This window comes from Mytilus edulis, chromosome 1 (assembly GCF_963676685.1).
Source record: "Mytilus edulis chromosome 1, xbMytEdul2.2, whole genome shotgun sequence".
In the NCBI taxonomy this organism is placed as follows: Eukaryota; Metazoa; Mollusca; class Bivalvia; order Mytilida; family Mytilidae; genus Mytilus; species Mytilus edulis.
In genome coordinates this window covers 46,062,757-46,076,476 of record NC_092344.1, presented here as the reverse complement: position 1 = coordinate 46,076,476, position 13,720 = coordinate 46,062,757, and the positions used below count along the sequence as shown (strand labels likewise).

The following is a 13,720-nucleotide window of genomic DNA, read 5'->3' as shown; positions in this document are numbered from 1 at the left end:
AATTATAATTTTGAATTTCTATTGTGTTTTTCACAAGAATTAATAAAACACCCACACCCAGAAAACAGGATGGACTATGGACACGATTAGTTTTTCACAAAATGAGCTAAACATCTTATATGACTTACAAAAGAAAAGAAAAAATCATGAAGAAAAATGTTATAGAATCTATGTTCTATGGTTTTATCATTTAATTTCAGGTGGCATATTCAATTATCAAACATTTAACATAAATGAACTGAAACAACCACAAAAACCAAGGAAATACTAAATAACATGTGGTATCGGCCAGAAAACATGAATTCTGAGACATATAGGTCTGATTGAACTATAAAGTGGAGACAGAAAGCTTGTTACCTTTATTATATCACAAATATCATAGTGGAATATGATAGATATTACCACCAATAACATTTGTCATGGAAAATAATCATTATTGTAATTAAAACACTCAGCAACAGCTGAACATTGCAGTAATGTTTTATCCAAAACAAATAAAATATAGGAAATATTATATTTGACAACTGCTGTAGATGATATTAATTACTTGTAACTTATCATCAATCATTTAATGTGTCGAAATCAAATATGTTGTTTTCAAGGTTAAAGTAAAGGAAAGAGTAATCTCCCCTTTGCAGATTCTCTATTTCCAGAAATATTTATTTTTGTACATTATTTCATTTCATAAAGGTGGCACAAGCCTTTAAAACGTTACACATTTGGACAGACAAATGACCTATCTAAAAATAGACTCTTTGGAAGTGAGGTGGAAGTGGAGATTTAAATGAATACAACCATCATGACCATATATTTACAAAATTAAATATATTCTTTTGAGTAAAACTTTTTCTGCAGTAATATATTGTACAGAAATTTTTGCTATGTCCAATAAAAAATATTGCATTTCAATAATATGATTTTACAAATTACAGAATTTTACAGATAAACAGCTAGTAAGTGTCCTGCCTCCTTTGTTTTCTATCCCAGAGACCGATGCCAAAGACAAATGGCTTCCTGATGCAGAATTGATCTGTATGCTTTATGTATTGTTACAAGAGATATAATGAATGAACTGAAATCAATCAAACCACCATATTGTGGTAGAAATGATGATAAATTCATCATAATTATCAATGGAATTTATATTAGTTTCCATGGCAACTATATTCAATATTAAATCTCCAAAGGTGCTAATACTATTATGGAACATCTGCTAATAAATTCTAAATAAAATGATGGGTGCTAATAAATTGATTTCAAAATATAATTAACTACTCCTTAATTTATTTCCTGCCATGCAACAAGAGGCTGAATGAGTCAAGTAGAAAGGAAAAACAAATGATGGCTCACATTTTAACTGCTATTGCTCATTGTCAAAGGCTAAAACATGACCTATAGTTGCTTACATGTGCACATCTTTAGACTCTGAAGGATGATTCCCTAAATGGCAATCATATCACATCTTAAAAAATAATAATAAAGGACTTGTTCTTAAAATGTCTATCTTTCACCAACTGAGTTATCAAACATTTGAATCACGACAAAAGAATTCTTTTTTAACTGACTTTCTGACTTCAATTTAACTTCAATCCATTTAAGCTGACAAATCACGAAAAAACATTGATCGATATCTACTTTTTCCTTCCTTATAAGCAGTTGCACCCATGATAAAGAATCGTTTGTTTCAATCTCTTAGGAATTTTTTTTTAGCATTTAAAAGATATCTATACAAATACATAATTAACATACCTGAATAAAATATCTCAACATGAAATCCAACATTTCTCTAAATAAATTCTCAACAATTAACCTTGCAATTATGAACAATAGTTTATTTTATCAAATCCAAACTCTCTGTATCCATTTTGTGCAAACTCAGCTTAATTATATCCCTTGAATCAACACTTAACTGACAAAAACTTTTTTTTAAATCCTCCTTAGCCTAGATTTTTATTTTTTGAAGTATATGAAAAGTATTTTTGTTTGTGGTCCCTGATCAACCTATTGCATGTTTCATGTCTTAATCAAGTCAAAATATATATGTTCATATGTCACACAGGTGTAAATGACACTTGACAAGATTTTTTATTTATGTTGTGGATTTTATATAATCTTCACCAATTCATGTAAGTGTATCCACGTCCAGCGACCTGAGATTACGTCCCATTACATTTAAACAATATTTAAAACTATCGAGTTCATTTTTTGTTAAATCCAGCTTACGTTTTTTTTCTGTCCAGCATGACCTGAAATAACGTCGCATTACATTTAAACAATCTTTAATCTATATAGAGTTTATTTTTTGTTAATTCCAGCTGATGTTTTTTCTGTCCAACTTGACCTCATAACATTGACGATTTAACTGTCATTCAAAGTCACACGATCAGTGTCAAATATGTCACTCATCTGAGTATCTTATATGACAAATCAAAAATGTTAAATATTTTATTCAACTTTAATGAGGCCGAAAATGTCTTCCCAAATCTTGTCATAAAGTGTCACAATATATAGACCTCCCAATATAAAACTTTATCAGGGACAATAATCTTCTTGACCAGTCACCCGTTGACAGTTTAGTATTATCGGTGAGATACAAATTTGTAGCTGCATTGTGCACCAATACACAAATGCAGAACCTTGTCAGTTAGATCTATAAAATAATACATTTTTATCCCAAAGGATCTTGTATGGACAATTATGTATTGAAAAAATGTCTTCGTTTTAAATCAACTCACTTTTGTACAATCCATTTACTTATATTAAGACCACCATGAAAAAAAATAATCCTCAACTTTATCACCATGAAAATCAAACTTTTTTAATCCTCAACTTTATCCTTTATCATATGTAACATCTAACTAGCATGTATTTAGCTTACCTGATGAAGTTAACTATCTCATTGTATAACTCCATTTAATCTGTATCATTAAAATCCCCCTATTATTATCTGGAAATGTCAAAGATGTCAAAAACTTTTTCAACTCATATGACAACAAAATAACTCAGTCCTGTCTCAGCAATACACAGACTTCAAACCTTAAGTTCCTTGTTGTTCATGACAATGCATGCAGAGGGTAATTATCGGAAACACCTGATCAGTCACCTGAATGAGGATGACATCTTTTAACCTTTAAAGGTTTCAAAACATGTTTTCCTCATCACCGTTTTCACAAGCGTACATCACCAAAATAATTAAACATGAGCAGTCACATCTACTTAACGTGTACATGTATATCTTAAAGTATAAAGTACATAAGTTAGGTTTTTTTCAATGTAAAGGTTCAACCATAAGTGTGCATTTTAACACAGTAAAAATTAAATCAACATATGAAGTATTTAGAATTTAACAAAATTTTACTAAAATGGTGCAGGGGAAATCTTAACTCAAACTACACTATTTTCAACCCCAAAAACAGGGTATCTTACCTTATATTATTTCAATGTGTCAAATCCCAAATAAATAATTAATCAATGACATATATTCCCATGTATGTAAAATAATATCAGGTGGTATGGTCTGACAAAATGTTTCACTGTTTCTATTTGTCCGATTAAATCCAATCTACTTTAAATTCCAAGTTTAACCATAGAATTCTTCACCCATAAAATACCAGTAAATCAGATTTGAAGCAAACTGCATTAAGTCAATTATCCAACTACAATGAGAGCCAAGAGGATTAGATTTGTCCCTATTCCCCAATGGTAAATATACTTAGGATTAGATTTGTCCTGTATTCCTGTGGTAAATTAATCGTACAGTCTACTGTCTGTGATGCCAGCACCCTACTGTTGTTTACAAGTGTCTAGTCAAGTGTTAGAGTCCAGTCACACCAACCTTTAAAGGTTATTTATCTAAAACTACAGTCAGATATAATCCTTGATGAATGGACACAAAAGGAAATAGAATATATATCCTTCAAAATTTTGCCTGTTTTTAGTAAATTTAAAAGATCCTGGCTTCACTGCAAAAAGACCAAACTGTATTTGACTGTATTTATCCTCGGTCTTGTAACATATGCAAACAAGAATTTCTTTTTTAATCCTTACGAAATCCACAGATTGAGATTATAAGGGTGTTCTAGTAAATTTTCTCAGCACATATCTAGAAACAATAGGATCATTAACAAATACACAGCAAAACAAGATCTATCAAACTCTTAGGCTTGTTGAGAACTAATATTTCTCCAAGCTCACTCCTGTCCAGTATAAGTTACTGTTCCATACCTAACACATGTAAATATCGGCTCCACTGAGACACCATGTACCACCCCCTGCCAAACCCAAACACAATATACCCTAATCTTTTTAATAGTTAAATGTTAGATTAGAGCTAATTGGTGGTTGTAAAATGGACTGGTACCAGTTTTCTTCATGACTCCAGGGTGTGATTGATGGATCAAAGGACCAGAATACATGCCAAATATACCTGGGGACATGCTTCTTTTGATTGATTTTGCAGATTAACGTGTTTACAAAACAGGTCAATATTTAAAATATAAATCACCTGGCTATGATTTTGTACCTTTACAAGCCATAAAACTGCCAGTATTCATACCAAAATAAATCTAGCAAAAAAAAATGTCACCAAGAAGTCTGAATAACAGATGTCCAACCTACTGAATAATTTTTATTTTAACTGTAAAGAGCTTAACTCATATATGAATAAAAAGGCAAAAAGGTTGCAATTTGTTTTCCAGTATTTGGAGATTGCTACATAATTCTTACAGATATGATATCATGTTCATACCCCCTCCTTTTCCCTACTGAGATTGGTGGTTAAATACTTGTATTACACATTTTTTTCCACCGTTTTATGATAATTGCTGCTATTTTGCTTTTTGATCCTGCCTTTATTATCAACCCAGAGTAACCTCCTATTTTTTGCACAAGGTCATAATAAATTATTCCTTGCATGAAATGTTCTGGTTCTAGATTCTTGACAGTTGAAGTATGAATTATTTCGTAGATTTATTAGAAATATACGAAAGTCACCTTCAAAGTCAATGACAGGTAATAATATACTTCCTATATTATAATTGTAAATATGTTTTGATATGGTTTTTTAAGACAAATCCATCAAATTACAAATGTAAATACATCATAAAACAAATAAATATATCTATAATGCAAAAGGGCAAGCGGTAAGAAAACGCAAATGATGTTCAGGCTAACCTCATTCATACTTAGGTAACAAGTCACAAGATAGTCATGCTGCACGTACAAGATTTTCACAACTGTCGATCATGAAACATTTACATGTTTTTAACCTCTACATATTTCTGTGTGTTTGGGACAAATGCTTCCAAATAGCATCAACATCATTCAAAATCCTGCAGAAATCGAAATTGTGGTTTTATTCAAATTCAAATTGAGCTGAGAGAGTGACAATTGATAAAATAAATCGGTCTTAAAAGAACCCTTTCAATTATAAGTGCTGAGAATTTTAAGAAAATTGAAAGGAGTTTTGTGTGTCACAGGCTTGTGGTTTCTAAGTCAACAAGCCAGTGAGCAATGCAACAACTTAAAAAATAATTTTATAAATACGGAAGAAAGCTGTTTAGCTCACTCAAGTTTGATAACTGTATAAAAACCTTGATATTTGTCCTGTTTATAAAGTTTCGAGTTCACACAGGGTTCAATGAGTCTGGATGCACTTAATAATCGTACAATTAGAATCTGCAATGTCTATCTGATATTGTCTGAATTTGAGATACATGTACCTCTATAATTTTAAAAGCAGAACCTACATCCCAAAAAGGGTGTCCACACCAACTTTAAATTCAAAGTGAAAAAAAATAATATTTATAAGACTTACAAAATTCTATTCCCTTCAAATGCATGTGTTTCTCAGTGTAAAATGAAAACATAATAAATTATCTGAACCATCGCAATAATGCGTATGATTGACAAATCATGTTGTACCTAACATGGAAATCACCTTAAATTATACACACCCCCATCGTACACTAATTATGAAAAATGTCACGTAATGTTATTCGAAGAATAGAAAAAAGCCTAATAGAATAAGATCTAGCTAGAAGCATTTTCCAAGAATTAACAACATGTCACATACCTTTTGGTGGCACATCTCTGTCTAAGTAAACGAGTTGGGTCCATTGTATGACGCTAATACTTAACACAAGATGAATCTTCATTAATTTTACTTCATGTTTGGATTGCCGCATGTGACTCACTTCCCTCATTTACGACAAAATTCAAGTATACAAGGACACAATGTTAACTGTTACAACTCGATAAGTATATATGTATTCAATTGGCTAAATCTATGTGAAATTCTCCATTGAATTTTCATTTTCTGACACAGATATCAATCACAATTTAGCTGATGAGATTTTACGTTCAAACGTCTAACATTTCGTAACAGACAATTAAGAAAAACCAACAGCAACGCAAACAAACATGCATTGGCAAATAGAACAAAGATTGATAATGTCTAAATGTTTGTCGTCCTATCCATGTATTTATGCAAATTTTCAATTGAAACAATCAATTCCTTCAACAAGCACTCTGTCCCATGTTTTTACTGTACAGACATTCAAACAGTACAGAAGCTCTATAAAAATCTATCATCACTATTATTTTTCTCCAATAATCAATACCGATACCAACGATGTAAAATCCGTTTTTTTTCACAAACAGAATTCCTCAGGAGAAACAGCAAGCCAATCGTTGTACTTTCTGACTTCTACTATTCAGTTAAACTAAGTGGTTTTGATTGTACATTGCTATAGAACACTAGAATAACATACGACGTATCAAACAGTGTGATCGGTCCTTTTTTCCAGCAGTAATTTTACAAAATGCCTTACATAACGAAATCAATACACCATGCCAATGTAATTAACGATAACACTCTATCTATCAATTATTTTCTAAATACTTAATGGACATTAAATAAAAGTAATACAATTACAGACTTTGTTCGCTTATTCCATAATCATGAATTTATTCATTCTCTGTTGATTACCACAGAGATAATATTAAATCTTGTAATGAACGATTTTATAATGTACATTCTGTGCGTAATAAAATTAAAGCTTGAAAAGCTGTATCAAGTGATATCAAAGGAGTCCAACGGATATTTTGCCAAAACTTGATGAATAATTAATAGAGCTGTACTTTTTTTTCATCTACGATAAATAAAATAAAATTTCATCAGATTTGCCCTTAAAACATATACAAGCGCTATTTTATACTACTGAGTTACTATCTTTTATTCATTTAAGCATCATCTCTCATCATCAACAATGTCACAGCTGCCAATTTTTTTTGTTATGATCATAACGGTCTCATAACTCTTCATTCAAGTTGTCTATTATGCCTCATCTTTTTTTTACTAACAGTACTCATCTACTTCTATGCCAACATTAACATCACGATCAGAAGAGCTCTCATTACAGATAAAAGAAAGTGATGTACCTACTGCAGTAATTTTGTTTTGCCATACAACAAGACATGTATCAGAGATCAGTACAACTCTAATACTACAAGAGAATGCTATGTCAAAAACAGGAAGACCTAAGCAGTGCAATTTTCTGCTAACTTAATATAAACTTGAGATATGCGATTCCTGCTGTCGTACGGTGTAAAACGTATTTTATATACCCCGTAATATGTAATTTATTTCAAGCTTCATCATATATAAATTTACATGAAGATAATTCAGTCAGCAACTTGCATTCATAGCAATCCATGTAAAAGTGTGTCTGAATACTATTTGCAGTTTTTTTCATTCCAATTTGTATAAATGTTTATTTCATTAACTTTTAGGTATCGAAAATGTATTTTAACAAAAAAGCTCTTTAAATATGCATGACTACAATCTATCATGCCCATAACCTATTCCGAAATCAATATACTGACGATTTCATGAACTGAATATCTCTTTCATATTTCCCCTCGAAGAGTTTTTCAGTGACCTCATCCAAATTAGGATAAATATCATCGATTAATAATCTCACAAACTAACAATTATTTATCATAATGGATGCATCATATGGAACAATTGCAAAAAAAAGAGAGATTCTTTGATAATTTTCTGTGATCAAGAACTAATACAGGGTCGACCTCTCTTGGGATTAAACGAAATAGAACCACCATATGCTTCGTTAATAACATGACAATCATAGAAAATATAGACAACCTAATACAAAATTATTGTCATAAGGTTTGTTCTGGGTTTTTTTATTATCAATTTCATGCATTTATTTCAAATATTAAATACAATTAGGATGTCTAAAGTGTTATTAAGATGTCCCTTTTTTCATAAATAAATAATTTGATGTTACCCACAGTGGGATAATGTAAAATATTAAGATGACAATCTCTACAAATGGGTTTTATTCAAACTTGCTGAATTAAATTTCATTACATAATTTTCTTTTTGATCTAACAACCCTCCCCTGCAATTCATTAACAAACAATTCAACAGACAGTCTTAAAAATAAGAAGCAAATGAATGAAATTTCGTAATTTTTGGCTAAAATCTCATATATCTAACACCTAATTCCTATAATCAGCAATTTTTATTATATTAAATTGTTTCTCAGCTGGTATATCTGTTGAATCTCAAAACTAAATTAAATTTTCTTTTTCCATTATTAAACAATCAACGTTTCTTAAGAAGCATCATCACAGACACCAAAGGAACAAGAAGAAATGCTTACCCTTAATGAAGTGAATTAAAGCTCCCATGGCCTTGCCGTCAGTACCTACAGAACGACTATATAGATCTCACAAGATATCCACCTGGAGCAGGTATATATAGATATACAATCAGTACAAAATAATTGCAGGATCACTGCATTTCTCATCCAATTGTTAACAATCTCAGTTTTCTTTTCTGAAGGTCATGATTGAGCAGAAGTTTAGAAAAACAGTTGATTGATGGAAAAGTTCAGTTCGTTTTCATTCAAAAATTCTGTTATATGTCAAAAAGTACAATTTTTTTTATGAAGAAATGTTATTGCTTCATGCATTTTTTTTTCTGAATTCTTTTTCAATTTTTTTTTTTTTACAAAATTTGGCTCAAATTAATTTTAAGCAAATTTGAAAAAAAATTCAACGTACAATACCAAACTTTCTTCTCTTATAATTTAGAAAAATAAACACTTTAATAATCCCTCACTGATATCTCCGCCAATTTAAGTTTACCAGAAATACAAACCTACTTCTCCATTTCCAGTATTCCCACAGTCTATACGGACTACAAGTATTACATTCCTCCTAGTGGAAACCAAAATGTGCAGATTGCATGTAGAATTCAAATTAATTTTGGTAAGTTCACGGTTCAAATGAGACAGGTGAAAAAGCAATACATTATGTTAATTTTAGGTAATTGTGGTTTAAACTCCTATAATTTAAATAATTATCTTGTCAATGCCATCAAACCAACAAATATTATCTCCCCTTATAAAAAGAAATCAGCAGACGATGGCATTATATTCATAGCTTTTCAAGACTTTCCGAACAGTCAACTTGTGTTATAGAAGTTAAGTTTTTCATACATTAAATAAACAGCCCTTTAAAAAAATTAACGGCATGAAAAATTTGATGGCTATCTTGAAACCAAGAACATGCAATGACTGAATAATTGTTTTGTTTCAGAAAGGAAGAGATTTCCTGTAGGCATACCACACCCAATGAACCAACCACAGCCTATGCTGATTCCATGTTCTAAAGCATTGTCACCAAGACACTTTACTGTTCTGTAAACTTAATTGTCTAATTGTCAAGCAGATATTTGATCTAGATGAAAAATCACTTATACATTTCATAGAGCAAAAGCAAAAGCACCTGCTGCTGTCAGACATCAAATCATAAGCATACTTTATTTAGGTCCTTTGAATAATAGCATACAGTCCATATAATCCCCCCCCCCCCATTCTCCTCCTAAAGCATTTGTCACATTATGCTTCTTGACTATAAAGTAGCAATATACTTGAAAATATCCACAAAAAAAGTTTCATTTCAATGCAACGATCAATTAATCTCATAGTCAAATTTGTTCTAAAAATAATTGGCCACAAATTCTGAGAGGTAAAGATACCGTAGGGGCATAAATATAGCTTACATACTTTCATATTCAAACGAATCTCAAAGATATTATATACCATTATGTTCAAACCTTATGATTTCAAAATCAATTATAATAGTACAGACGTACCTAACCTGAACCCCTCCCCCCACTGATTCAACTTCCTCCTAACTGTCAATCACCTATTAATCGGCCAGCATTGTTTACCTTGTGCAACACACCAGGTACACAAGGAAGGGCATTGATTGTTTGATATTAATAATTTTATGAGGAGTTTATCATTTGCGGGGTACTGACCCTATAGTTATTAATTATCCAGGGTCTTGCCCTTAAATACATTTAAACAACATGATTCACGAGTACTTCTGAATAAATACTGGGAAAGGTCGATGGAAATATCTTGGCCCTCTCACCTGGTTGATGATTTCTTCATATAAATACTATTTATGGAATATGAATTTCTTTTCAGTTGTACTTTTTCAAAACCACATCAGAAGTGTGAATTTTTTTATTGATGTTTAAAGATTAAAGTAATTCCTAAAAATAAACAAGCAATTCAAATGAATGCTATGATTAGTAAGTCTTTAATGTTTGCTTAAACTTTCAAATGGAAAAGATTTAGGCTTCAAAACTGACTACTTTTCTTTTCAAATGTTCATGAGTATTCAATATATTTGACACATTATTTAGCAAAAACTGCTTCCAAAATCATCTACATGTAGCCTTAATAACAATTATATATATATTTATGAAATCTATATGAAATTTTTGGTACTATATATATTATAATTAGGTTTTTGCACTCATATTGAGGACAATAATGTCATCAGAGTAGGTGGCCTGCATGCAACTATCATTTTACTGACTCTCAAATTAAGAAAGTATAGAAATCATAATCGCCAAGATACAAAATTTATCAACTCTTGGTATATTAATGCTCTACATATATTTAAGGCAGTGTCTGCGCGTACCCGCATGTGGGTACGAATAGTCAAATTGCCGTTCTAGGCTGCGCGTACCCACATCTGGTTTTATAATAAAATGCCGTCGGATCGGGAATGAAACGTGAAATATATACGGAATTTGTTGCAATTAGTGAATAAATTGATTAAAACTACTCAGAATTTTCATAAATATACACATATATATTTAATACAATTGTATATAAGAATTTATAGAAGCCGCAGAGAAAAAAAAGAAGAACCGGGAGCACAAAAATTAAAGAAGATTTAAAGTACAACAGAATAAATTTTTCCTGCATTCATGGTGGGAAGCAATTCCAAACAAATTCGACAAGAAAAAGGCCTAATACAAGGTATTTGTTTTAAATTGTAGTTTTTAATCGAATTTGCCACGCGTTTCATTTAAGGTTTTTTATAATGTCGATTACTTATAGTTTTTGTATTGTAAATCGTTCGTGATATTAAGGATATGTCTAATTTCAGTACTTTCCAAATGGAATGTCCTTCAGTCCACATTAAACTTGGCGTAACTAAAGATGGACAAAACCTTAATTAGTTACATGAATCTTTTATAATTGGTTTAAATTGATATCATTACTTGCTTCTTTAATTTTTATAAACTCAAGCTTAAATTTTAGAATTTTTATATATTTTAAAATTTCAGTTTCTGTTTTACATTTTACTAAAAGATTATTTTAAAACATCATATGGGTATTTTTTTAAATTATTAAAATTTTATTCTTAAAATTTTCAATTAAATTTTATAATAGTATTAATTTCTATCATGTTTTCTTTTACAGGGAATGTACAGTTTCATTTTCCATCATTGTGCATTTAATTTTTGCAATGTTTATTATGTATCATTATTTAATAAATACAATTTGAAAATATTATTTTTCATACTCTTCACTCGTTCTACACGAAATCCCTATATTATCGATAATTTCCGTATATATTTCACGTTTCATTCCCGATCCGATGGCATTTTAATAGAAAATCGGATGTGGGTACGCGCAGCCAAGACTGGCAATATGACTATTCGTACCCGCATGCGGGTACGCGCAGACACTGCCTATATTTAAGGACATTTCCCATAAGATATGGGCAAACAATGCATTTTTACTTGAAAATGTGATTTTGATGCCTTGTACATGTAAAAAAGATGCGTACATGTAACAAAGAGGCAAACACTTTTCGTGTCATTTAAGTAACATCAGTATCAGTTTCTCAATGAAGCAAAACTGAAATTAAGAAATTATTGATTCCATTCAAATGACATTATTGCCTGCAATGAGAATCTATATATATATTTTATAATTTCACTTGACAGTTACCAGTCCAAGAAACATTTCCAATTATTCCTTTTTGATTCAACTATAGATGATGATGATGATGATGATGCAACTGTTAAAAAAATACATTTAAGAAAGAACTATTCAAGCAAATCCATCACCAAAAACATATGCACACTTTCTTGCTATACCATAAACAGTATGTATCATTCTCAAGCAACTTCTTTTTCTAAGATTGCTATTTCTCCCATGTTAAAATTTTGTATCCCCCCCCCCCTTTACAACACTTACCATCTACAAGAAGCCTGTAATGTATAGATCAGGGAGACTAAATATGTCCAAGTTATCTAATCTACAATGTAATCAGGCCACTAGTATATCCTGGTCAACTTAATGTTCACTTGTTTTGTATAAAAACATCCTGTTTAACAGTTTCATCAAAGGTTTTTAGGCTTAAGTCTGATTTTTCACAAAAATTATTCAACCTTTTTCGTGATGGGCAGATGTCCACTATAACATTACCTCACGTTTGGTCAAAATAATGCAAAATGTCCTCTTCCAAACAGCTTTTAAACTGTAACTTTATCTGTCACTGTTTTTAATTGGACAAGACATGCAGCTTGAAGAACAAATATCACACCTTTTATGAAAAAATATCCTGCACTTCAAATTTTCTAACATGTGCAGGGATGAAATTCAAACCCTTGTTTATATCTTTAGATATTTGGTGTCAATCTAAACACATGTCCTGATTATTTCTGCCCTGATCAACACAAGCCATAAATCTAATTCTTATATCTCAACAAGCATGATCAATTAATTACCTACATCAAAGGGATTTATTACAGTGAACATAAATAAGTGTTAATTGGTAACACCTATATATATATGACCTTACAGGTTAATTGTTCTATCACTGATACAGTTATACATACTGTTATTCTTATCAAGTACCTTTAAAGATTAAACAGTTTGAAAAAAATGTTTGTACAAAGATTAACACTAACAATTCTGTCTTTTGATCTTCTTTTAAAGTTATTTTTTTCAATTTCATTTTTTTGATTAACTAGTAAAGTACCTGTGGATTTAAAAGAAATGAAGCCAAACAGAAAAGAGAAAGGGGGCTTTCGGTGAATCTTGTTTTACTTTTTCATTACTTGAGCACTTTTTTTGTAAATTAATGATAAATGTTTCAAAAATGCAAAGGATACAAAACTCAAAAAAAGCTGGAGCTTTTTATGACAACATCATTTCGTTTTCCATGGATCAAATCTTTATACCGAGCTTTATACGATAAAAAACCATCTCCAGCGGTTAATTACATTGAAGTTGCAGACAGCTTAAAAAATAATGCTAATTAAAACTGAGAATAACATATAAAAAACAAATTATAAAGAAAACATGAGAGG

At 30.8% G+C, this 13,720-nt stretch overlaps 1 protein-coding gene across 24 annotated transcripts in view; it reads right to left on the bottom strand.

Annotated features, from left to right (window-relative positions):
* The window catches only part of LOC139512984 (IQ motif and SEC7 domain-containing protein 1-like), a 95,172-nt gene that overhangs the window by 40,213 nt on the left and 41,239 nt on the right, over window positions 1-13,720 (bottom strand). For 2 of the 24 annotated variants that reach the window (XR_011662389.1, XM_071301225.1), the window contains exon 1: window positions 6,074-7,059. The exons of 14 other annotated variants lie outside the window; for them this stretch is intronic. Coding sequence is in view for 4 of the 10 variants with exons in the window: in XM_071301225.1 (XP_071157326.1) it covers window positions 6,074-6,117 (44 nt within the window). In the remaining 6 variants the exon portion in view is untranslated. Of the gene's footprint in view, window positions 1-1,749; window positions 2,016-2,878; window positions 3,274-3,426; window positions 3,963-5,815; window positions 5,951-6,073; window positions 7,152-8,687; window positions 9,870-12,602; window positions 12,876-13,720 lie in introns of those variants that run through there. 8 more of the 24 variants (XM_071301186.1, XM_071301164.1, XM_071301056.1 and 5 more) reach the window with 8 other exon arrangements.